Source organism: Pan paniscus, chromosome 16, assembly GCF_029289425.2.
Source record: "Pan paniscus chromosome 16, NHGRI_mPanPan1-v2.0_pri, whole genome shotgun sequence".
In the NCBI taxonomy this organism is placed as follows: domain Eukaryota; kingdom Metazoa; phylum Chordata; class Mammalia; order Primates; family Hominidae; genus Pan; species Pan paniscus.
This window is the reverse complement of record NC_073265.2, coordinates 24,187,575-24,205,938: the sequence shown is the minus strand read 5'-3', so window position 1 is coordinate 24,205,938 and position 18,364 is coordinate 24,187,575. Positions and strand designations below refer to the sequence as shown.

General features: G+C 40.9%; 2 protein-coding genes across 3 annotated transcripts in view; both read left to right on the top strand.

Moving 5' to 3' along the window:
• The first annotated feature begins 6 nt into the window (after positions 1–6).
• ZNF770 (zinc finger protein 770) lies at positions 7–10,461 on the top strand. 2 transcript variants are annotated; one of them, XM_034938497.3, is made up of 3 exons: positions 7–294; positions 1,122–1,238; positions 5,304–10,461. In XM_034938497.3, the coding sequence occupies exon 3, from the start codon at positions 5,360–5,362 to the stop codon at positions 7,433–7,435; it is 2,076 nt and encodes a 691-aa protein (XP_034794388.1). In that variant the 5' UTR covers positions 7–294; positions 1,122–1,238; positions 5,304–5,359; the 3' UTR covers positions 7,436–10,461. The 2 variants fall into 2 exon arrangements, with proteins under 2 accessions (XP_034794388.1, XP_008962778.1); XM_008964530.4 differs by having other exon boundaries at positions 10–681.
• Positions 10,462–16,381: 5,920 nt separating this feature from the next.
• AQR (aquarius intron-binding spliceosomal factor) overlaps positions 16,382–18,364 on the top strand; it is a 115,022-nt gene continuing 113,039 nt past the window's right edge. The window contains exon 1 of the mRNA XM_003812135.7: positions 16,382–16,714. Within this exon, the coding sequence (XP_003812183.1) occupies positions 16,640–16,714 (75 nt within the window). The 5' untranslated portion in view covers positions 16,382–16,639. The remainder of the gene's footprint in view (positions 16,715–18,364) is intronic.

Genomic DNA, 18,364 nt, shown 5'->3' with positions numbered 1-18,364 from the left:
TAATGAGGTCCGCAGCTGGCACGCCATTAGAGGAGTCGCGAGTGGAGCTCAGTCATGTCTGCCCACAAAGCGCCTGCGCTTGACCTCTACGTTATATTTACTTTGGCAATGTACAAAGTGGTGAGGACAGTCCTAGCCCGGAGGGCCCCTAACACATTGTCGTCTTCTTATCCTCGGCCCTCTGCGTTAGAGAGGGCTGCCCCGAATCGGCTTTGAACGCTGACTCGCCCTTTTCCAGTCGGCCCTTGAGCCCACTAGTCCGGGCTACAGCGTTTTCCTAACCGAGGTTCAGAGGTGAGATGGAAAATGTACCCGTCTTTATTCTGTTCTCTCCCCTGCAATGACAGGGTGAATGGCGGTGGGGTTGGGGGCACGTCTCTGGAGTCCCAGTCCGCTCGGGACCCGCGGACCGCCCGGAGGCGACAACGGCCCTGAAATTGGGGGGAGCTTGTTTCCAGCCGGACTCTGTCCCTGGGCGCGCCAGAGCGCCGCGCCTGCGCGCTCAGCCCGTTGCCGCGCCGGCCCTGCGGACGTGCGCGCGCTGCCTTCGCGGCACCTGGGCCTGAGGTGCGTGCCTCCCGGGCCCTCGCCAGCTCCAGATGCGTGAGGAGGACTTCAGAAACCCGACTGAGAAGTGGAGCGACCCCCAGGGAGGGTCGGACCTGCCTCAATACCGCCAAGGTGCCTGGGGACCCAAGAACGGGGGCTCCACAACCTCAGTTCCTGAGCTCCTTTTGCTTTCTCACTTCCCCACCTATTGAGTGCGTCTCACGCGGAGCAGAAATTTGAGAGGAAGGCGTAGAGGGATTTTTTTTTTCTTGCTGTGGGTTGTATCACATGTGGCGTTTTCATCCTGGCTGCAGCCAAAGCAGTTTTTACCCTTGCCCTTCTTTTCCTGGCGTGGGATTTTGTGGTTTCTGGACTCGGCTCGACCATTACGTGCTTATTATTGGTTGTGGGCCCTGAGAACGAGGACTGTGTGTCAGTGTCCTTTGTCCAGTGTAGTCCACTGGGAGGGAGAGGTGAGGGTTCAAGGCCAAGAGAATGGGCCTGGGGCGAGTGGGGCAGAAGCAGCCGCCGGAGATTATTCCCCAACTGAAAGTTGTGTGTGTTTCTCTTAGGTCTTTCATTTCTTGTTCGCTTACTTTCGTGAAATCCTCACATCGTTTTAATGGTACTAGTCAAGACAAGAAAATCAACAGGCTTTCAGCCTTGAGGCAACATTGGATATTATTGAGGTCAGTTTTTACAGTTTTTACAGTCTTCACGTAGAGTATCTTGTTCTTGTCAGGATAAATTCTGGATTGAACCACTGAGCAGATCTACTATTCTTTTATTTCAGTTTAAGATAAGAAAAATTACAGTCTTTTTTATTTTTATGTTATCAACAAAAAAAATCGGTTGAAATGGGATTTGGAGCTCCATGAGTGCGTGAGGTGAGGATCCCTAACCTGACTCTCATAAACAGGAGATAGGATCACCACTTGCCACTAATGGTTCTAACAATCTAGGGCTCCCAGTAAGTGCTTTTCCACGTGGTGGGAGGCAAGTGACAACAGTTATCCAATCTTAGTGCTAACAATGGATGATTAACTATAGCTCCTTTTTGGTACAGGAGCTGTAGGTAGCCAATCCCTGTTTTAATCAGAGGTAGTTGTGGTGTGTGATTTTTTTCTTTTAGGCGTGTTCCACGAAAGCATTTATTAAAGGGAAGAAGAAACATACAAAAGGAATTGAATCTGGCTTTATACCAAAATCCTGTGTGATCATTCAGTCCTGACATTGGACAATTACCAGGCTTTGCCTGACTGGCCTCAAGGGCCAAGCTGCCCTCCCACACCATACTCGATATGGGCCGGTGCATTGCAGTTTTCTGGAGGGGGTTGCAGTCGAGGACTTGCCCTGCCCCTCCTGCTAGATATGCAAATCCCATAACTTCTTTCCTAGCCTGGGTACCTCCATTTGGAGGCCCTCCTAGGAAGGACCGTGGCTAAGACACTTTTCTCCATTTTTGACCCAGCTTCTTTCACTCCTAGACCTTCCCCTCCCTTTCCTATTCTAAAGTTCCTTAAGAGGCAGGAGATTTTTGTTAGGGGCTCCTTTCAGTGAGAGGATTACCTCATATGCACTGCATCAACTGACCCTCACGCAGTGTCCTTGTATTTAGTAGACCACTGGGGAGCCAGTGCCTCTTTTTACCACTTGCTTGCACTGTCATAGTAAGTGAATAAAGGCTTGATTACTTTTGGTTTGACTCATTGTCCTGATTGACTACCTTGGCACCTAATTGCTGCCAAGTTATTTGCAGTTCACTGGATTCATGACTTAATTTTAATTATCATGACTGTTGCTCTGTATCGGCATGTTTAGAGACTTTGGAGCTTGTTCACCTCTAATTTCTCTAATTCAAGCTACTGAAAATGCATATTCATAGCACCAAGAGTTGATTGTTGGTTAACATTGATATCTGGGTTATATAATATATTTTACTACTATACTGGCTTACAGTCAGATTGTTTTATTTTGCGTGGATTTATGTGGCATTTTCCATTTGGCCTGTAATTAGATGATTTTTATTTAAAATAAATATTTTGGAATAATATGGGTCAAGTGAAGAAAACCAGACACTTGCTTTCTTTAGTAATCTTGTCTCATACTATGGGCCCCTATCTTTCTCACCTTAATAGATCACTTGACCACTTTGAATAAAGTGGTCGATTTGTTGTAGGTTCCTTTGTCTAGTATGAAGAGGCATGTTAAGAACAGCTTTCATAAACTTTTTTACTTCTTCCTACAGAAGTTTCAGAAAACAATATTTATCCTTGCTATATAGTATGCAGTCTGATACTTTCTACTATTATTTATCCCCTATTTTTATTTATGTATTTATTTTTAAATTTTTTTTGAGAGTCTCGCTCTGTCTCCCAGGCTGGAGTGTGGTGGTGCAATCTTGGCGGCTCACTGCAACCTCCGTCTCCTGGGTTCAAGCAATTCTCCTGACTCAGCCTCCCAAGTAGCTGAAATTACAGGCATGTACCACCACACTCAGCTAATTTTTGTATTTTTAGTAGAGACAGGGTTTCACCATGTTGGCCAGGCTAGCCTCGAACTCCTGACCTCAGGTGATCCCCTGCCTCGGCCTCACAAAGTGCTGGGATTACAGGCATGAGCCACTATGCCAGCCTCCGCTCTTATTTTAAATAACAAAGTGCTGATCATGATCTGCTAAGTTGAATTCACAATCCATTAATGAGTAATATCCTGCAGTTTGAAAAACACTGTGATAAAGTAACTAAAGATATTTGTTCAGTAATTTTTTTTTTCTGTTTCTGATTCACATTGCTAAAGAACCACAGTGGGTATGTTTGTGATTTGGGGTTGAAGGTATCTTCTAGGAGAAAATAGTAACACCGTATTTGTTGGATGTTTGCCAGATCAGCTGACAAAAGAACTCCAGACTTAGAACTCTCTGATCTAGAAGATACATTATATTGAAAGAGCTAGCACAGCTTTTAATTTTTTTTTGAAAAAATCTCTGACTCCTTTATTTAAGGGCAGTGCCATAGTAAAGTAATAATGAAAAGAAAATTGGCTTCTCTGATAGAAGATAGAGTATAAGATAGTTATGAAAGTGCTTGCTAAACTTTTTTTTTTTTTTTTTTTGAGACAGAGTCTCGCTCTGTTGCCCAAGCTGGAGTGCAGTGGTGCAATCTTGGCTCAGTGCAACCTCCGCCTCCCCAGTTCAAGCAATTATCGTGCTGCAGCCTCCCAAGTAGCTGGAATTAACAGATGTGCACTACCACGCCTGGCTAATTTTTGTATTTTTAGTCGAGACGGGGTTTTGCCACGTTGTTCAGGCAGGTCTTAAACTCCTGGCCTCATGTGATCTCCCTGCCTCGGCCTCCCAAAGTACTGGGATTACAGGTGTGAGCCACTGCACTGGGCCAGTTTTTTAAATCTTTATATTAACGCTTAAGACCAAAATGACCCTTTTGCTATATTGCCTGATCGGCAAAGCACACTCAAGTTTCAATTACTTAGTCATAGATAGCTATATAAGTAACCAATTTGTCGATCTTATTACCTCTATGCTTGTCTTTTGGGAATTTCACAACAAAGTGAAAAGGAGAATTTTTTTTTTTTTGAGATGGATTCTCACCCAGGCTGGATTGCAATGGCACGATCTCGGCTCACTGTAACATTTGCCTCCTGGGTTCAAGTGATTCTCCTGCCTCAGCCTCCTGAGTAGCTGGGATTACAGGTGTGCACTACCACACCCGGCTAATTTTTGTATTATTACTAGAGACGGGGTTTCACCATGTTGGCCAGGCTGGTCTCAAAATTCCTGACCTCAGGTGATCCACCAGCCTCAGCCTCCCAAAGTGCGGGATTACAGGCGTGAGCCACGGCGCCAGGTGAGAAATTTTTAAAACCTGTAAATTTAGTCAGTGGGTTTATCTCTTATTGAGAAACGCTTAAAAATGTTACCAAGACGATAAGGATAACATTTTAAAATTTGATTAGCGTTGAGCTAAATAGTTCCTTAGATTTATGTATTGCTTCACTGTTTTTTAGCACATTCATATACATTATCTCCATTGATTTTTGACAACAGCTTGTGGTGGTAGACAATCCAGGAGACCTTTTCCCCATTTTACAGATGAGAACTCTGTATTTCCTTCTTCCTACCACCAAGATCGTATAGTGGCAAATCCAGGACTAGAACCCAGGTCTTCTGTGAATTTTCTCCTAGTCCACACTGTCCTTGTTGGTCTAAAGAAGTAATTGAGAATAACTCATGTTAAATTTGTGGCTAAGAAATCCACCTATGATAAGTGAAATGTTCTGTTCTAAGAGCATATTTACAATGTGCTATAATTGAATGCAAGTATATCTTATTTTTAGTATTACGTTTTGATTTGTTACCTTTCTAGCCCATTTTTTAAAATGATGGCAACTAAATACTGGCAAATCTACCTAATAATGAAATAGGAAAATTGGAATTAAAATATCTATTTCATGTTAAGAAATTCAGCCTAGTCCTCATTTAATGTAGCATCTCAATTAGAAAAATAGCTTAAAATTGTATTGATTTTTAGATATTTCTTTTAAAGACTCATATCTCTGTATGTATAAAATTAGTATTATTATTCTAAAGTATTACTTAAAATGATTATTAACTTGTAAACACTAAGTCCAGATTCTCCTTTGCCTTTAATATCTTCAGCCAAAGAACAACTTAAGTTACTTTTCATATGAATAAATAATTTTAAAATTAATACTTTTTTTCCTTTAATTTTTAGACATCTGTGGAATTTAAGAACAGTATGGAGCTCATCAGAGTATATCATTGAAGAATATGATGGCTGAAAACAATTTAAAAATGCTAAAGATTCAACAGTGTGTGGTAGCCAACAAACTACCTAGAAACAGGCCATATGTTTGCAATATTTGCTTTAAGCACTTTGAAACACCATCAAAATTAGCTAGGCACTATCTCATTCATACTGGTCAAAAGCCATTTGAATGTGATGTGTGTCATAAAACCTTTAGACAACTAGTTCATCTGGAGAGGCATCAACTAACTCATAGTCTGCCTTTTAAATGTAGTATTTGTCAGCGTCACTTTAAAAATCTGAAGACATTTGTGAAGCACCAACAACTTCACAATGAAACCTATCAGAATAATGTTAAACAGGTCAGAAGATTGCTGGAGGCCAAGCAAGAAAAGTCAATGTATGGAGTGTATAATACTTTTACCACAGAGGAAAGATGGGCATTACACCCGTGCTCTAAGTCTGATCCCATGTATAGCATGAAAAGAAGAAAGAATATTCATGCATGTACAATCTGTGGCAAGATGTTTCCATCACAGTCAAAACTTGATAGGCATGTACTTATTCATACTGGTCAGAGGCCTTTTAAATGTGTCTTGTGTACTAAATCTTTTCGACAGTCAACTCATTTAAAAATCCACCAACTTACACATTCAGAAGAAAGACCTTTTCAATGTTGTTTTTGTCAAAAAGGATTTAAGATTCAAAGCAAACTTCTGAAGCATAAACAAATCCATACTAGGAATAAGGCTTTTCGGGCTCTTTTATTAAAGAAGAGGCGTACAGAATCTCGCCCCCTGCCTAATAAGTTAAATGCAAATCAGGGTGGTTTTGAAAATGGTGAGATTGGTGAATCTGAGGAGAATAATCCACTCGATGTCCACTCAATTTATATTGTCCCTTTTCAATGTCCAAAGTGTGAAAAGTGTTTTGAATCAGAGCAGATTCTCAATGAACACAGCTGTTTTGCTGCTAGAGGTGGCAAAATTCCAAGCAGGTTCAAAAGAAGCTACAACTATAAAACCATTGTTAAAAAAATCTTGGCCAAGCTTAAGCGTGCTAGGAGTAAAAAATTAGATAACTTTCAATCTGAGAAAAAAGTATTTAAAAAGAGTTTCTTGAGAAATTGTGATCTTATTTCTGGTGAGCAGAGCTCTGAACAAACCCAGAGAACATTTGTGGGTTCTCTTGGCAAACATGGAACATATAAAACAATTGGCAATAGAAAGAAGAAAACATTGACTTTGCCATTTTCTTGGCAAAATATGGGAAAAAATTTGAAAGGCATCCTTACGACAGAAAACATATTAAGCATTGATAATTCAGTGAATAAGAAAGACTTGTCAATCTGTGGTTCATCAGGTGAGGAATTCTTTAATAACTGTGAGGTACTTCAGTGTGGTTTTTCAGTTCCAAGGGAAAACATACGTACTAGACATAAGATATGTCCTTGTGATAAATGTGAGAAGGTATTTCCTTCTATATCCAAACTAAAAAGACACTATTTAATTCATACTGGACAGAGGCCCTTTGGCTGTAATATTTGTGGGAAATCTTTTAGACAGTCAGCTCACTTAAAAAGACATGAACAGACTCATAATGAAAAGAGTCCTTATGCATCTCTTTGCCAAGTAGAATTTGGAAACTTCAACAATCTTTCTAATCATTCAGGTAATAATGTTAACTATAATGCTTCCCAACAATGTCAGGCTCCTGGTGTTCAAAAATACGAGGTCTCAGAGTCAGATCAAATGTCAGGAGTTAAGGCAGAGTCACAGGATTTTATTCCTGGTAGCACCGGGCAACCCTGTCTTCCTAATGTACTTTTGGAATCAGAGCAAAGCAATCCTTTTTGCAGTTATTCAGAGCATCAGGAGAAAAATGATGTCTTCCTGTACCGATGCAGTGTTTGTGCTAAAAGTTTCCGATCTCCATCTAAACTGGAAAGACACTACCTAATTCATGCAGGGCAGAAACCATTTGAATGCTCAGTTTGTGGCAAAACATTCAGACAGGCTCCTCACTGGAAGAGACATCAACTTACTCACTTTAAAGAACGACCACAAGGGAAAGTGGTTGCCTTAGATTCGGTTATGTAAATTGTCGCAACCACTAACAATTATGGTCTCTGGTGATCTTATTTTTAAAGCCTGTATTATTTAAAATGCATTTTTATTGAAAGGCCTGCATTAAACTGAATGGTTTCACAGGCATTTGCTTATCCTGCATAGTAAGGAGGTAGAATACATAGAAAATTAATACAATGTTTTAGAAACAGCCAAGTTAATTTTAGAGGCAAGAACATGATTTGATGCTATAAAGTAGGCATTTTAATATTGTAAACATATGCTTTGGCTGTATTGAAAAATATAAATCCATGATGACTGTACAAATAATTTAGCCTCATTCATTTTTTAAAGGAATTATTCCTTAAGACATGCCATCTCTTTTTAGATATACTCAAAAGACTGAGAGGCAAAACTTGGCTTTTAGCTGCAGCACATAGCCCTGTTATATTTGATTTATTTTACATTTCATATGAAAGCATAATTTTGTCCACATGTGACTCAAATTGCATTGGTAATTTTTTTTTTTTTTTGTAAATTTAAAAAACTACAGAGACACTAAAGGTGAAAATGGATGAGACAATTATAGTATTATTTTCATTGGTCTTTTTTTTTGAGATGGAGTCTCACTCTTTCGCCAGGCTAGAGTGCAGTGGCGCCATCTAGGCTCACTGCAACCTCCGCATCCCAGATTCCAGCGATTCTCCTGCCTCAGCCTCCTGAGTAGCTGGGATTACAGGTGCCTGCCATCACGCCTGGCTAATTTTTGTATTTTTAGTAGAGACGGGGGTTCACCAAGTTGGCCAGGATGGTCTCGATCTCTTGACCTTGTGATTCACCCGCCTCGGCCTCCCAAAGTGCTGGGATTACAGGCATGAGCCACCGCACCCGACGGTCTTTTCAAAGCTATTTATTTTTAGGACTATGTGGTAATTTCACCTTCAGGTGATAAGGATTTTTTTTTTCTCCCAGCTAGTGCTATCTTTCTCGAAATAATTTAAAAGTAGGCGAGAGGCTAGGATGTACCTATATTTACCATGTTTACTTACCAGGAATATTTTCTAAGTGCCATAGTCTTTTTCATAATACGTATGAGTTTTATCTTTTCAGAGGAATAATTTCAAGTCATTTATTTGCTCATTAATGATAGCAGTAGTCATAGACTTAAGACTATTCTAGAGATCTTCATCTCCATAAGACTTACATTTATTTTAGTAAACTTTTCTTTCTATGCCTCTTTAATGGAGTGGTTCTGTTATTTAAGCCTGTTCTAAGTTTGATCAAATGACAATGACTAGGTCTAGTTTTAGTTTTTATTTTTGCAGGAGTCTATTGCTAAAGAATTTTATTTTGATCCTTGTTAAATTTTTATTTTAATTAATAAGGTAGTCATTCCTGTAGAGGGATAAGATGCTTGTAGAGTTGTGGGTATCATTCCAAATAGAACTGTTATGATTTGGGAAATATTCTTTACTACAAAGGACTTATTTCATAATTACAAATTTTCCTTCATATTTGCCTTTGTTTATAAAATCTTCAGGAATGACATTCTCTAGCAATAAAAGGAATGAACCGTTATGTTTCTAAGCTGAAAAGAGGAACAGGTGGGTAATTATCCTACCATACTTAAGTATAGTGGAAAATCCTCTATTGAGAATGTGGATAAATGAACAATTGTAAGTTTTGCATCATAAACTGAGAACTTTCTTTTGACAGGGGGGAGGCGGGAGGGATAGTAGGTGGGGGTGATCTGCTTGCTTCTTTTACCACAGGTGATTTTTAAGTAACTTGGGTTTAATTTACAGAGATGAAACATGACAGTCTGAGTAAAATACCCAATGATGTAGAAGTCTGCCTGTTTATTATGTAGATACAGACATCCAGCAAAAACAGGAGAATCACATGCTTTAAAGAACACTTTCTCTTATGTTTCCTTGAGATATGTTCCTCCAGTGCAAGCAAGATAATGGTTTACAGAATTTGCTTTACACAAAACTGGTCAAGAACTCATCTGTTACACAAAAGCAAGGAATAACTAGTTTATATTTTCCAATAATGTTCAAGGTTTTCTCCTTAATATGTTTGAAATTATTGATTTTGGCATTTTTCTAAGCAATTTATGTAATTTTATTTGAAGAAAATGTTTTGTATAATGTTTTTCCCAGCCTAAACAGGGAGAGTCCTAACAGCGTTGTGCTTGTATGATTCTGAGACTTTATTTGCGTAAGTGATACTACTATACTTTATTTTTGACCCATGCCTTTTTAAGCTGTTTCATATTGAAAGGTGGAATATTGTAAAAATTTTGTCAAAGATGTACTGTAGTGCTATTTGAAGTACCTGTAACAAAACACAGTTGGCCCTCTGTATCCATGTACTCTGCATCTGTGGATTAAACCAATTGCAGATCAAAAATATTAGAAAAAATAATATAAAAATAATACAAATAAAAATACAGTATAACAGTTATTTAAATAGCATTTACATTGCATTAGGTATTAGTCTAGGGATAAAGTATACAGGAGGATGTGCGTTGGTTATATACAAATATGTCATTTTATGTAAGGGACTTGAGTATACTTGGATTTTTGGTATCTGTGGGTTGGGGGGATGGTCCAGGAACCAATACCCCATGGATACCAAGGGACAACTGTACTTATTTACCTTTATTGTCATTGCAAGCTTCTTATGGAAACTTTATAGGAATGAAAATATACATGTTAAGAAGATTAAACATTAGCTGGTAGATGGTTTGTTGCATGCTAGAACTGTTAGTATTGTTGAATCAATTACTTTGGTTTCATGAAAAAATAAACGATAAATATCTTTAAAGAGAACTAGAAGAATTTTTTGTTTGAGTGATTCCAGGCTGTAGTATGATCATTTACTGAAGTAGTTTGATTGGCTGGCTAACTTAGAATTATTGTTTCTTGTTTTGTACTGCAATAGGGGTTATAATTGTAAGATAAAAATGTGTGTGTGTTTAAGGGAAGTAGGTGGTGGTTAAAATTCTTGGAAAATTTTCAGAATACTTTAAAAATAAAGTTCCAAGTTACACAGTTTGGCCTTTTTTTTGTGGGGGGGGGGGGAATTACAAAATATTGGAGCCAAGGTACTGATTGTCGGATACTTTTATAGGTCCACTCCAATCTACCTTCTACACCAAATTTACATGGATATTTGATCATTTACCCTCTTGTTCATGTTACATTTCCATGCTGTTCCCTTCTGTGGAAAAAAAAAAATCCTTTGACAGCTTCCTATCACCTACAAAAGAATATGTTAACTCCATTGTATGTTGTATGGTCTACGTATTTATCTGTTTATCCTCCTTTTTGGCCTTTCTCTTCAGATTTGTACTAAAGAAATACAGAATTAGGGGCCGGGCACAGTGGCTCAAGCCTGTAATCACAGCACTTTGGGAGGCCGAGGTAGGAGGATTGCTTGAAGCCAGGAGTTTGAGACAGTCAACAAAGCAAGACCACCGTCACTTAAAAAAAATTTTTTTTTTAAGCCAGGTGAGGTGGTGACACACACCTGTGGTCTCAGCTGCTCTCAGAACACAGAGGCGGGAGGATCGCTTGAGCCCAAGAATTGGAAGTTGAAGTGAGCTATGATCATGTCCCTGCACTCCAGCCTTCCATGCCTGGGTGACAGAGCAAGATCATCTCTTTAAAAAACAGTATATAGAATTGGTTTCTCCAATACATACTAGTATTGTTATTCTTTTTGCTTTCCATCGTGTCTATCTTGTGTCAACTTAAATTAGAAACAGACAATCTGTTCAAAGAAGAAATTTAGCTGAGTCAAGTTTCTTTTTTTTCATGATTATGGGGGAAAACAAAAGTGCTTAAAACTGACTTGCACAGAACACGGATTTCAATGTACATGTTATATAACACAACCAATTAGAATTATATTTTTAGGATGCAGCAACAGTCTTTGAAATCTTTTACAAGAATCTTTGTTAGAAATAACATTTGCCAAGTACTGTTTTATGATGCAGAATGGTGTCTGCTTTTTTGAAGCTACAGGGAAGGAACATTTAATCCCTAGCTTGTTGAGATTTCTCCTTATTGCCAGTTAGAAGGGCTTAGAATTTAAGGGCTAATTCTATTAAGGGAATTCTATTAGCAGTAAGAGAAAAAAAAGGAAAGGTAACTGAAAAGTAATATAATGGTATTACATGAAATATAGAACATGTAATATTTTGCATCTAAATTGGCAATCTATTTGTTCTTTGAAGTTTGAGCTTAAATACTACCTCCGGGAGCCTCTCTGATTTACCCAAGTTCTCCATCCCCTGTATTCCCCTTAATTTTTGTTTATAACTCTGTTGATCTTCCATTAGAAACTAGTGGTTTTCAAACTTTAGTGTGAATTGGGCTTGTTAAAAGCATGGATTGCTGGGCTGCATCCTCAGAGTTCGTGATTCAGTGTCTTTTAGAACCCCAAAATTTGCATTTAGTGACTAAGGTTAGCTGTTGTGAGACTACACTCTGAGATCCACTGAACTACATGCTTCTGGAAAGCAACAGAATGAATCTATATCATTTATAGGGAAGGCTTAATACTGTGGCAAACATTAGGTTCTCAAATATATGTTGAATGTATGAAGGAAGAAATTAATGAATGGAGCAATTATTACCAATCTTTTATGTTTTCCTTAAATCCACAATTTCACTTAGATCCTTTCAGAGGATGAATTTGCCTTCTACTGTGTTGTGATCAAAGCTTGTCCAACATGCCCTCTCTAAACTTGTCTTCACTCAGAACTTTATCTTTTCTCTGTTTCTCTTCATCTGTCTCAGAATAATGTTCCTTCATGTTTCTGAAGCTAGCTTTTTTTCTTGCCCACTTCTGGGAACTTAATAGTCCCTTTTTCTGGTATCTAGTTTTTCTCTCTCCAATTGTTCTTTCCCCTCCACCTAAAAACAATTTCATGTGTTCCCTATTCAGTAATGGTGCTTTTGGCTGCAAGTGACAGAATACCTGACTCAAACTGCTTTAGCAATAAGGATCTTAATGGGCTTACGTGACTTGAAAGTCTAGTGAATAAATAAGCTTCAGAGTTGTTGAATCACATTGTTGAACTGATTGTGCGTGCTTCTGTCTGCTCTACCTTTCACAATGGCATGGCTATTTTCCTGTGGTTTTAGGATGCTTTGTAATCAATACCTCATGCTCCCTTCACAGGGGGTAGGGCATGGCAGATAGTGAGTGAGAGAGCTAGAAACTCACACAAGACCAAGGGACAACTTTCCCAAAAGCCTATAGCAAAACTGTCTTCTCATCTGCCAGAATTGCTTCACAAAACACATTTTTCTTTGTTTGTTGTTTTGTTTTTTTGTTTTTATGATGGAGTCTGTGTTTCGCAGGCTGGAGTGCAGTGGTGCGATCTCGGCTCACTGCAACCTCTGCCTCCCGGATTCAAGCTATTCTCCTGCCTCAGCCTCCCTGAGTAGCTGGGATTACAGGTGCGTGCCAGCACACCCAGCTAATTTTTGTATTTTTAGTAGAGATGGGGTTTCATCACGTTGGCCAGGCTGGTCTTGAACTCCTGACCTCAAGTGATCCGCCGGCCTCAGCCTTCTAAAGTGCTGGGATTACAGGTGTGAGCCACCGTGCCCGGCCCACATTTCTGAACCAATCACTGACAAGGATAACCTGGAACTGGGGCTGGAATTCAACTTCCTTTTAAGCACATGGTTTCCAGGGAGTGATATGTATTACTGGTCAAATTTGAAGTTGTGTTTAGAAAGAGAAATGAATGGATAAGCAATCTATGTTGTTCTCTGTACCTAGCTTAAAAAGGTGTGTTTGTGGGGACAAACAACTTTAGTTTTGTTATTCTGGATACTGTCACAATTGACTTTTTTTCTTTTATGGTAAGAACTATTGCAAATTTATCTTCCATCTACTTCCTTCATGGCCTTTTCACTCACTAACTTCTTAGCCCTTTATTATTGAATACATGTTTTCTTCACCATCCTTTGGGAGTTGCTCTCTCAGTGGCTATTGTAGTGGTCATTGTTGGTTGTAACCACATCTCCTTCTCCCTTCACTGTATATCAGCCAAGTAGTCAGGGTTAGACTGACCTAGTTGCAGCTCAGCCATGGGTTGTGATCAGTCTAAGGCTGTCAGAATACTCACATCTCCCTTGCCATGATGACTGTTCAGAAATAGGTAACCCAGGTCTAAGCCAGGGTAATTGGCTTGGGGGTGAGCACTGACCTAAGTTAATTCTATCAGAGCAAAACCATGTACTTGCTGTAGTGATTCAGGAAGGATTAGTGGGTGTACAGAAGAAGCTCCCTCCATTTTGGTACCATGAGGGACACTCATCTGGTGAAGTCAAAACACAGAGGGAATGGGGTAGGGGGGCAAAGAAAAGAATCACAGAGTAATGGAGCTGGAAACCTGATTCAACTGCCTGAAGCCTAACTTATCACCCCTATAGATTTTATTACCCCTATAGATTTTACTTACTATTAACCAATTTAGAAGTAGATTTTCTTACAACATATCCCAATTAATAATGGTCACCAGTGGTCTCCTAATTGCCAAGCTCATGGTCTTTTTGAAATTCTTGTCCTTTCAGATTTCTTTGAAGCATTTGACACTAGTGACAATCTTGTCATTTGAAACCCTATCTTGACTCCCTGGTTCCTTTGCTTTCTGTCTACAAAACACATTGTAGAAAGCTTGTAAAGAGGAAACCATAAAATATACATAATTTTAGAATGTCCAAAACCATCAGTCAGAAACTTAGTTAAGAGAAGTTGGTAAGAAAAGTAGATAGAGATGAGAGCAAGAGGGAGGGGAGATATTATGATACTACGTTTTGTCATAAATCTGCTAGGTATTATGAATTAGAACTATTTACATGTTAGATCAGTAGAAAGCTACATGTGATCTGTAGCTTATTGGTTTAATTTTTTTTTTTTTTTTGGAGATGGAGTCTCGTTCTGTCACCCAGGCTAGGGTGCAGTGGTGCGATCTTGGCTCACTGCAATCTCTGCCTCCCAGGTTCAAGTGATTCCCGTGCCTCAGCCTCCCTAATAGCTGGGATTACAGGTGTGTGCTACCACGCCCAGCTAATTTTTGTATTTTTAGTAGAGACGGGGTTTCACCATGTTGGTCAGGCTGGTCTCGAACTTCTGACCTCAGGTGCGCCATCCACCTTGATCTCCCAAAGTGCTGGGATTACAGGCGTGAGCCACCACACCCGGCCCCTAATATTCTCTTGGCCACAAAATCATGAGATACATTATGAATTTAATAAACATGTAAATTGGAAAATAAACTTTATCATCACCTGGCTGTCTCCCTGCTACCTCAGACTCTCTATATAAAGGAATCATTTTTCCTTTTAAAACCTACTCTACCCTCTATCTTCTCTATTGTGCTTTATGGTTCCACTATTCTTGCAACTACTAAAGATTATTTCTCTTTTTCTCTTTCCAGTGTCTTCCACATTTATTCCTTCCTTTTCATTTTGACTGTCAGAACCCACATTTAGTCCTTTTTATTTTAGCTTTAGATTTGCGGTAGTCTCCTAGCTGATATTCCCATCCCCATAGTACCTGCACCAACCCATTTGACATACTACTCAGAAGTCATCTTCCAAAAATAGATTTACAATCAGTGGTTTCCCATTGTCTTCCACAATCGTTACTGTGGAAGAGAGCTTCCTCTCCCTAGCTTTCAAGGCTTTCAACACATCAAGCCTTATTGTTGACTCCTGACATAGCCCTGCATGACCTGCTTCGGTGGCTTTATCTGTGCTGTAACTATAGCATAGTATAGAAATACAGTCCCTGTGGTTTTTGCTAGTCAAAATGTTATATGTCAAGATTCATCATAAAAGCCATCAGAATCTTATTTTTCCTGTTTTATAGTGTGTTTGTAAATAAAATGTCAATAGATATTATACATGCAAAATCTGTTACATTTAAAATTGTGATGATGCAAATTTTAATCACTAGCACTCTAAACAAACTTTACACAATAACATATAGGGGGAAAAAGGACTTCACATTTAATCTCCTTTCCTACAGGCTTTTGCTTTCACGTTCACACTGTCTATTTTTGTTTTTATTTTTGTTGTTGTTGTTGTTGTTGTTATTTTGAGATGGAGTTTCACTCTTGTTGCCCAGGCTGGAGTGCAATGGTGCAATCTCTGCTCACTGCAACCTCCGCCTCCCAGCTTCAAGTGATTCTCCTGAATCCGAGTAGCTGGAACTACAGGCGCGCGCCACCACGCCCAGCTAAATTTTGTTTTTTAGTAGAGATGGGTTTTCACCATGTTAGCCAGGCTGGTCTCAAACTCCTGACCTCAGGCAATCGGCCAGCTTCAGCCTCCCAAAACGCTGGGATTACAGGCGTGAGCTACCTCGCCTGGCTGGGTTATTGTATGTCAATTTTTACCTTCATAAAACTGTTAAGGCCTGTAATCCCTGCACTTTGGGACCCCGAGGCAGGCGGATTACCTAAAGTTGGTGAGTTCGAGACCAGCCTGACCAATACGGAGAAACCCTGTCTCTACTAAAAATACAAAAATTAGCTGTGCATGGTGGCGCATGCCTGTAATCCCAACAACACGGGAGGCTGAGGCAGGAGAATCGCTTGAACCCGGGAGGCAGAGGTTGCTGTGAACCGAGATTGCACCATTGCATTGCAGCCTGGGCAACAAGAGCGAAACTCCGTCTCAAAAAAAAAAACAAAACTAAACTAAAACACTGTTAAGGGCAGTTAAAACCCAGCCCATATTCCCAGGCTGTTTTTTTGTTTTGTTTTGTTTTGTTTTTTCTTTAGGGTTGAAAAAAAACTAAATCCCCATTCACCGCACACGGCACTCTTCACTAACCACGAGAAACCCCACCCAACACCATCCGCCGGGTCCCTCCCTTGCCCTCCTAATCCCGCCAGCGAGGTGTCTTCTCTCTGCCGCCCGCTAGAGAGCGTGTACTGAGGAGGTCAAAGCTCTTGGCTCGCTACCTCAGCCCCCAACGCCTGCATGAACTTCCGGCTACACGCCATTCCGCTTCCCGAGGAACGCTTGGGCTGTTGTACGGGTTCGCTACGGGACTCTGAAGACTGAGGATATCCGGCCCGGAGCGTTTGTGCGGCGCAGAGTTAAGCGCCCCGGCAGTAACTTAAGGGAAGTGGACCAAGGTTGCCGCTGCCCAGAGCGGTCCTTTAGTTTCCACTGGAGTGGAGGGGAGAGTGCTGCCATGGCAGCCCCTGCGCAGCCCAAGAAGATCGTGGCCCCTACGGTGTCGCAGATAAATGCGGAGTTCGTGACCCAGGTGAGCTCGGGCGAGTCTGGTGTGTGCGAGTGGGTATGGACGTCGTGGCCCCGAGGCCTGGTGGTGGGGTTTTTTTTCAGAATTTAGGAGCCCGGAGGAGGCATTCGTTTGTTAATTGATTCACACACGTCTTTTTACTGAGTATCAGCTCCGTGCCGGCCACTATGCTAGGTGCTGGGCATACCGTGGTGAAAGAAGCTGCCCTGCCCTGGGGAGTTCATGGCCCAAGGAAGACAGACGCATGAAAAGAAAACTACTGTATGAGTTTTGCTGTGTTGGAGTTTGTCTCAGGAGCAATGGATTCAGAGAGGAGGGAACACCCCAGTCTATCTGAGACTGGCAAGTAGGCTTCGCAGCAGAGTGATGCTGGACTGCCTCTTCAAGTAGGAGTAGGCTTTTTCCTGGTCCTTAGAGTGTCCTGAGTTTTTGAGCAGTGATGAGAAACTGACAAGACACCTCCAAATAGACCCATCTAAAAACAGAGTAATTCTGTAGTTTGAGAGCGTTCATTTAGAATCTGTTTACTATCTTGCATTGTGAGCCACAGTTGGCTTTGGATAGGGAACCACAGTCCTGTGGTTGTCAGCATCATTCCTCATTCTTATTGTTTATTTGTGAATTGCATAAGAGTGTAAGTAGTTCAATGTAGAAGTTATCATGCCCACCTGCTTCTTTATTCTTTATTCCTTGTCTCAACAGATTTGCCAGGGCAGAAGCCTAGGGAGTGATTTTGAATCCTCCCTTTCCCTTAGTCCCTACATTTCTACATTCTAAATATCTTTTGAATCTATCTGGTGTTCTACATCTCTGTCACCCTAAGCTTGGTTGCCATTGTTTTCTGCCTGGACCACAAGGTATCGTAATCTGTTATATTGTCCTTCCTCTTGCTCTGCTCTAGCCCATTCTTCATGTTGCTTTCCGAGTGATTTCATACAAGTGCAAATCTCATCATATCACTTGCCTTCTTAAAATCTCTTCCTTCCGGCCAGGCGCAGGGGCTCACGCCTGTAATCCCAGCACTTTGGGAGGCCGAGGCGGGCGGATCACGAGGTCAGGAGATCGAGACCATCCTGGCTAACACGGTGAAACCCCGTCTCTACTAAAAATAAATAAAAAAAAAATTAGCCGGGCATGGTGGCGGGCGCCTGTAGTCCCAGCTACTCGGGAGGCTGAGGCAGGAGAATGGCGTGAACCCGGGAGGCGGAGCTTGCAGTGAGCCGAGATCGCGCCACTGCACTCCAGCCTGGGCAACAGTGCGAGACTCCGTCTCAAAAAAAAAAAAAATCTCTTCCTTCCTTTCCTTCCTTTTCTTCTTTCAAGATAGGGTCTCACTATGTTGGCTGGGCTCCAGTGAGCCTTCCACCTCAGCCTCCCTTGTAGCTAGGACTACAGGGACTACACTAAGGCTGGCTGTCCTTAAAATCTTCAGCCGGGCGCGATGGCTCATGCCTGTAATCCCAGCACTTTGGGAGGCCGTGGCAGGTCGATCACCTGAGGTCGGGAGTTCGAGACCAGCCTGACCAACATGGAGAAACCCTGTCTCTACTAAAAATACAAAAATAGGCAGGCTTGGTGGTGCATGCCTGTAATCCCAGCTACTCGGGAGGCTGAGGCAGGAGAATTGCTTGAACCCGGGAGGCGGAGGTTGCA

Coding starts and splice junctions, on each gene's coding strand:
- ZNF770 (XM_034938497.3), top strand. CDS start 5,360: ATGATGGCTGAAAACAATTTAAAAATGCTAAAGATTCAACAGTGTGTG.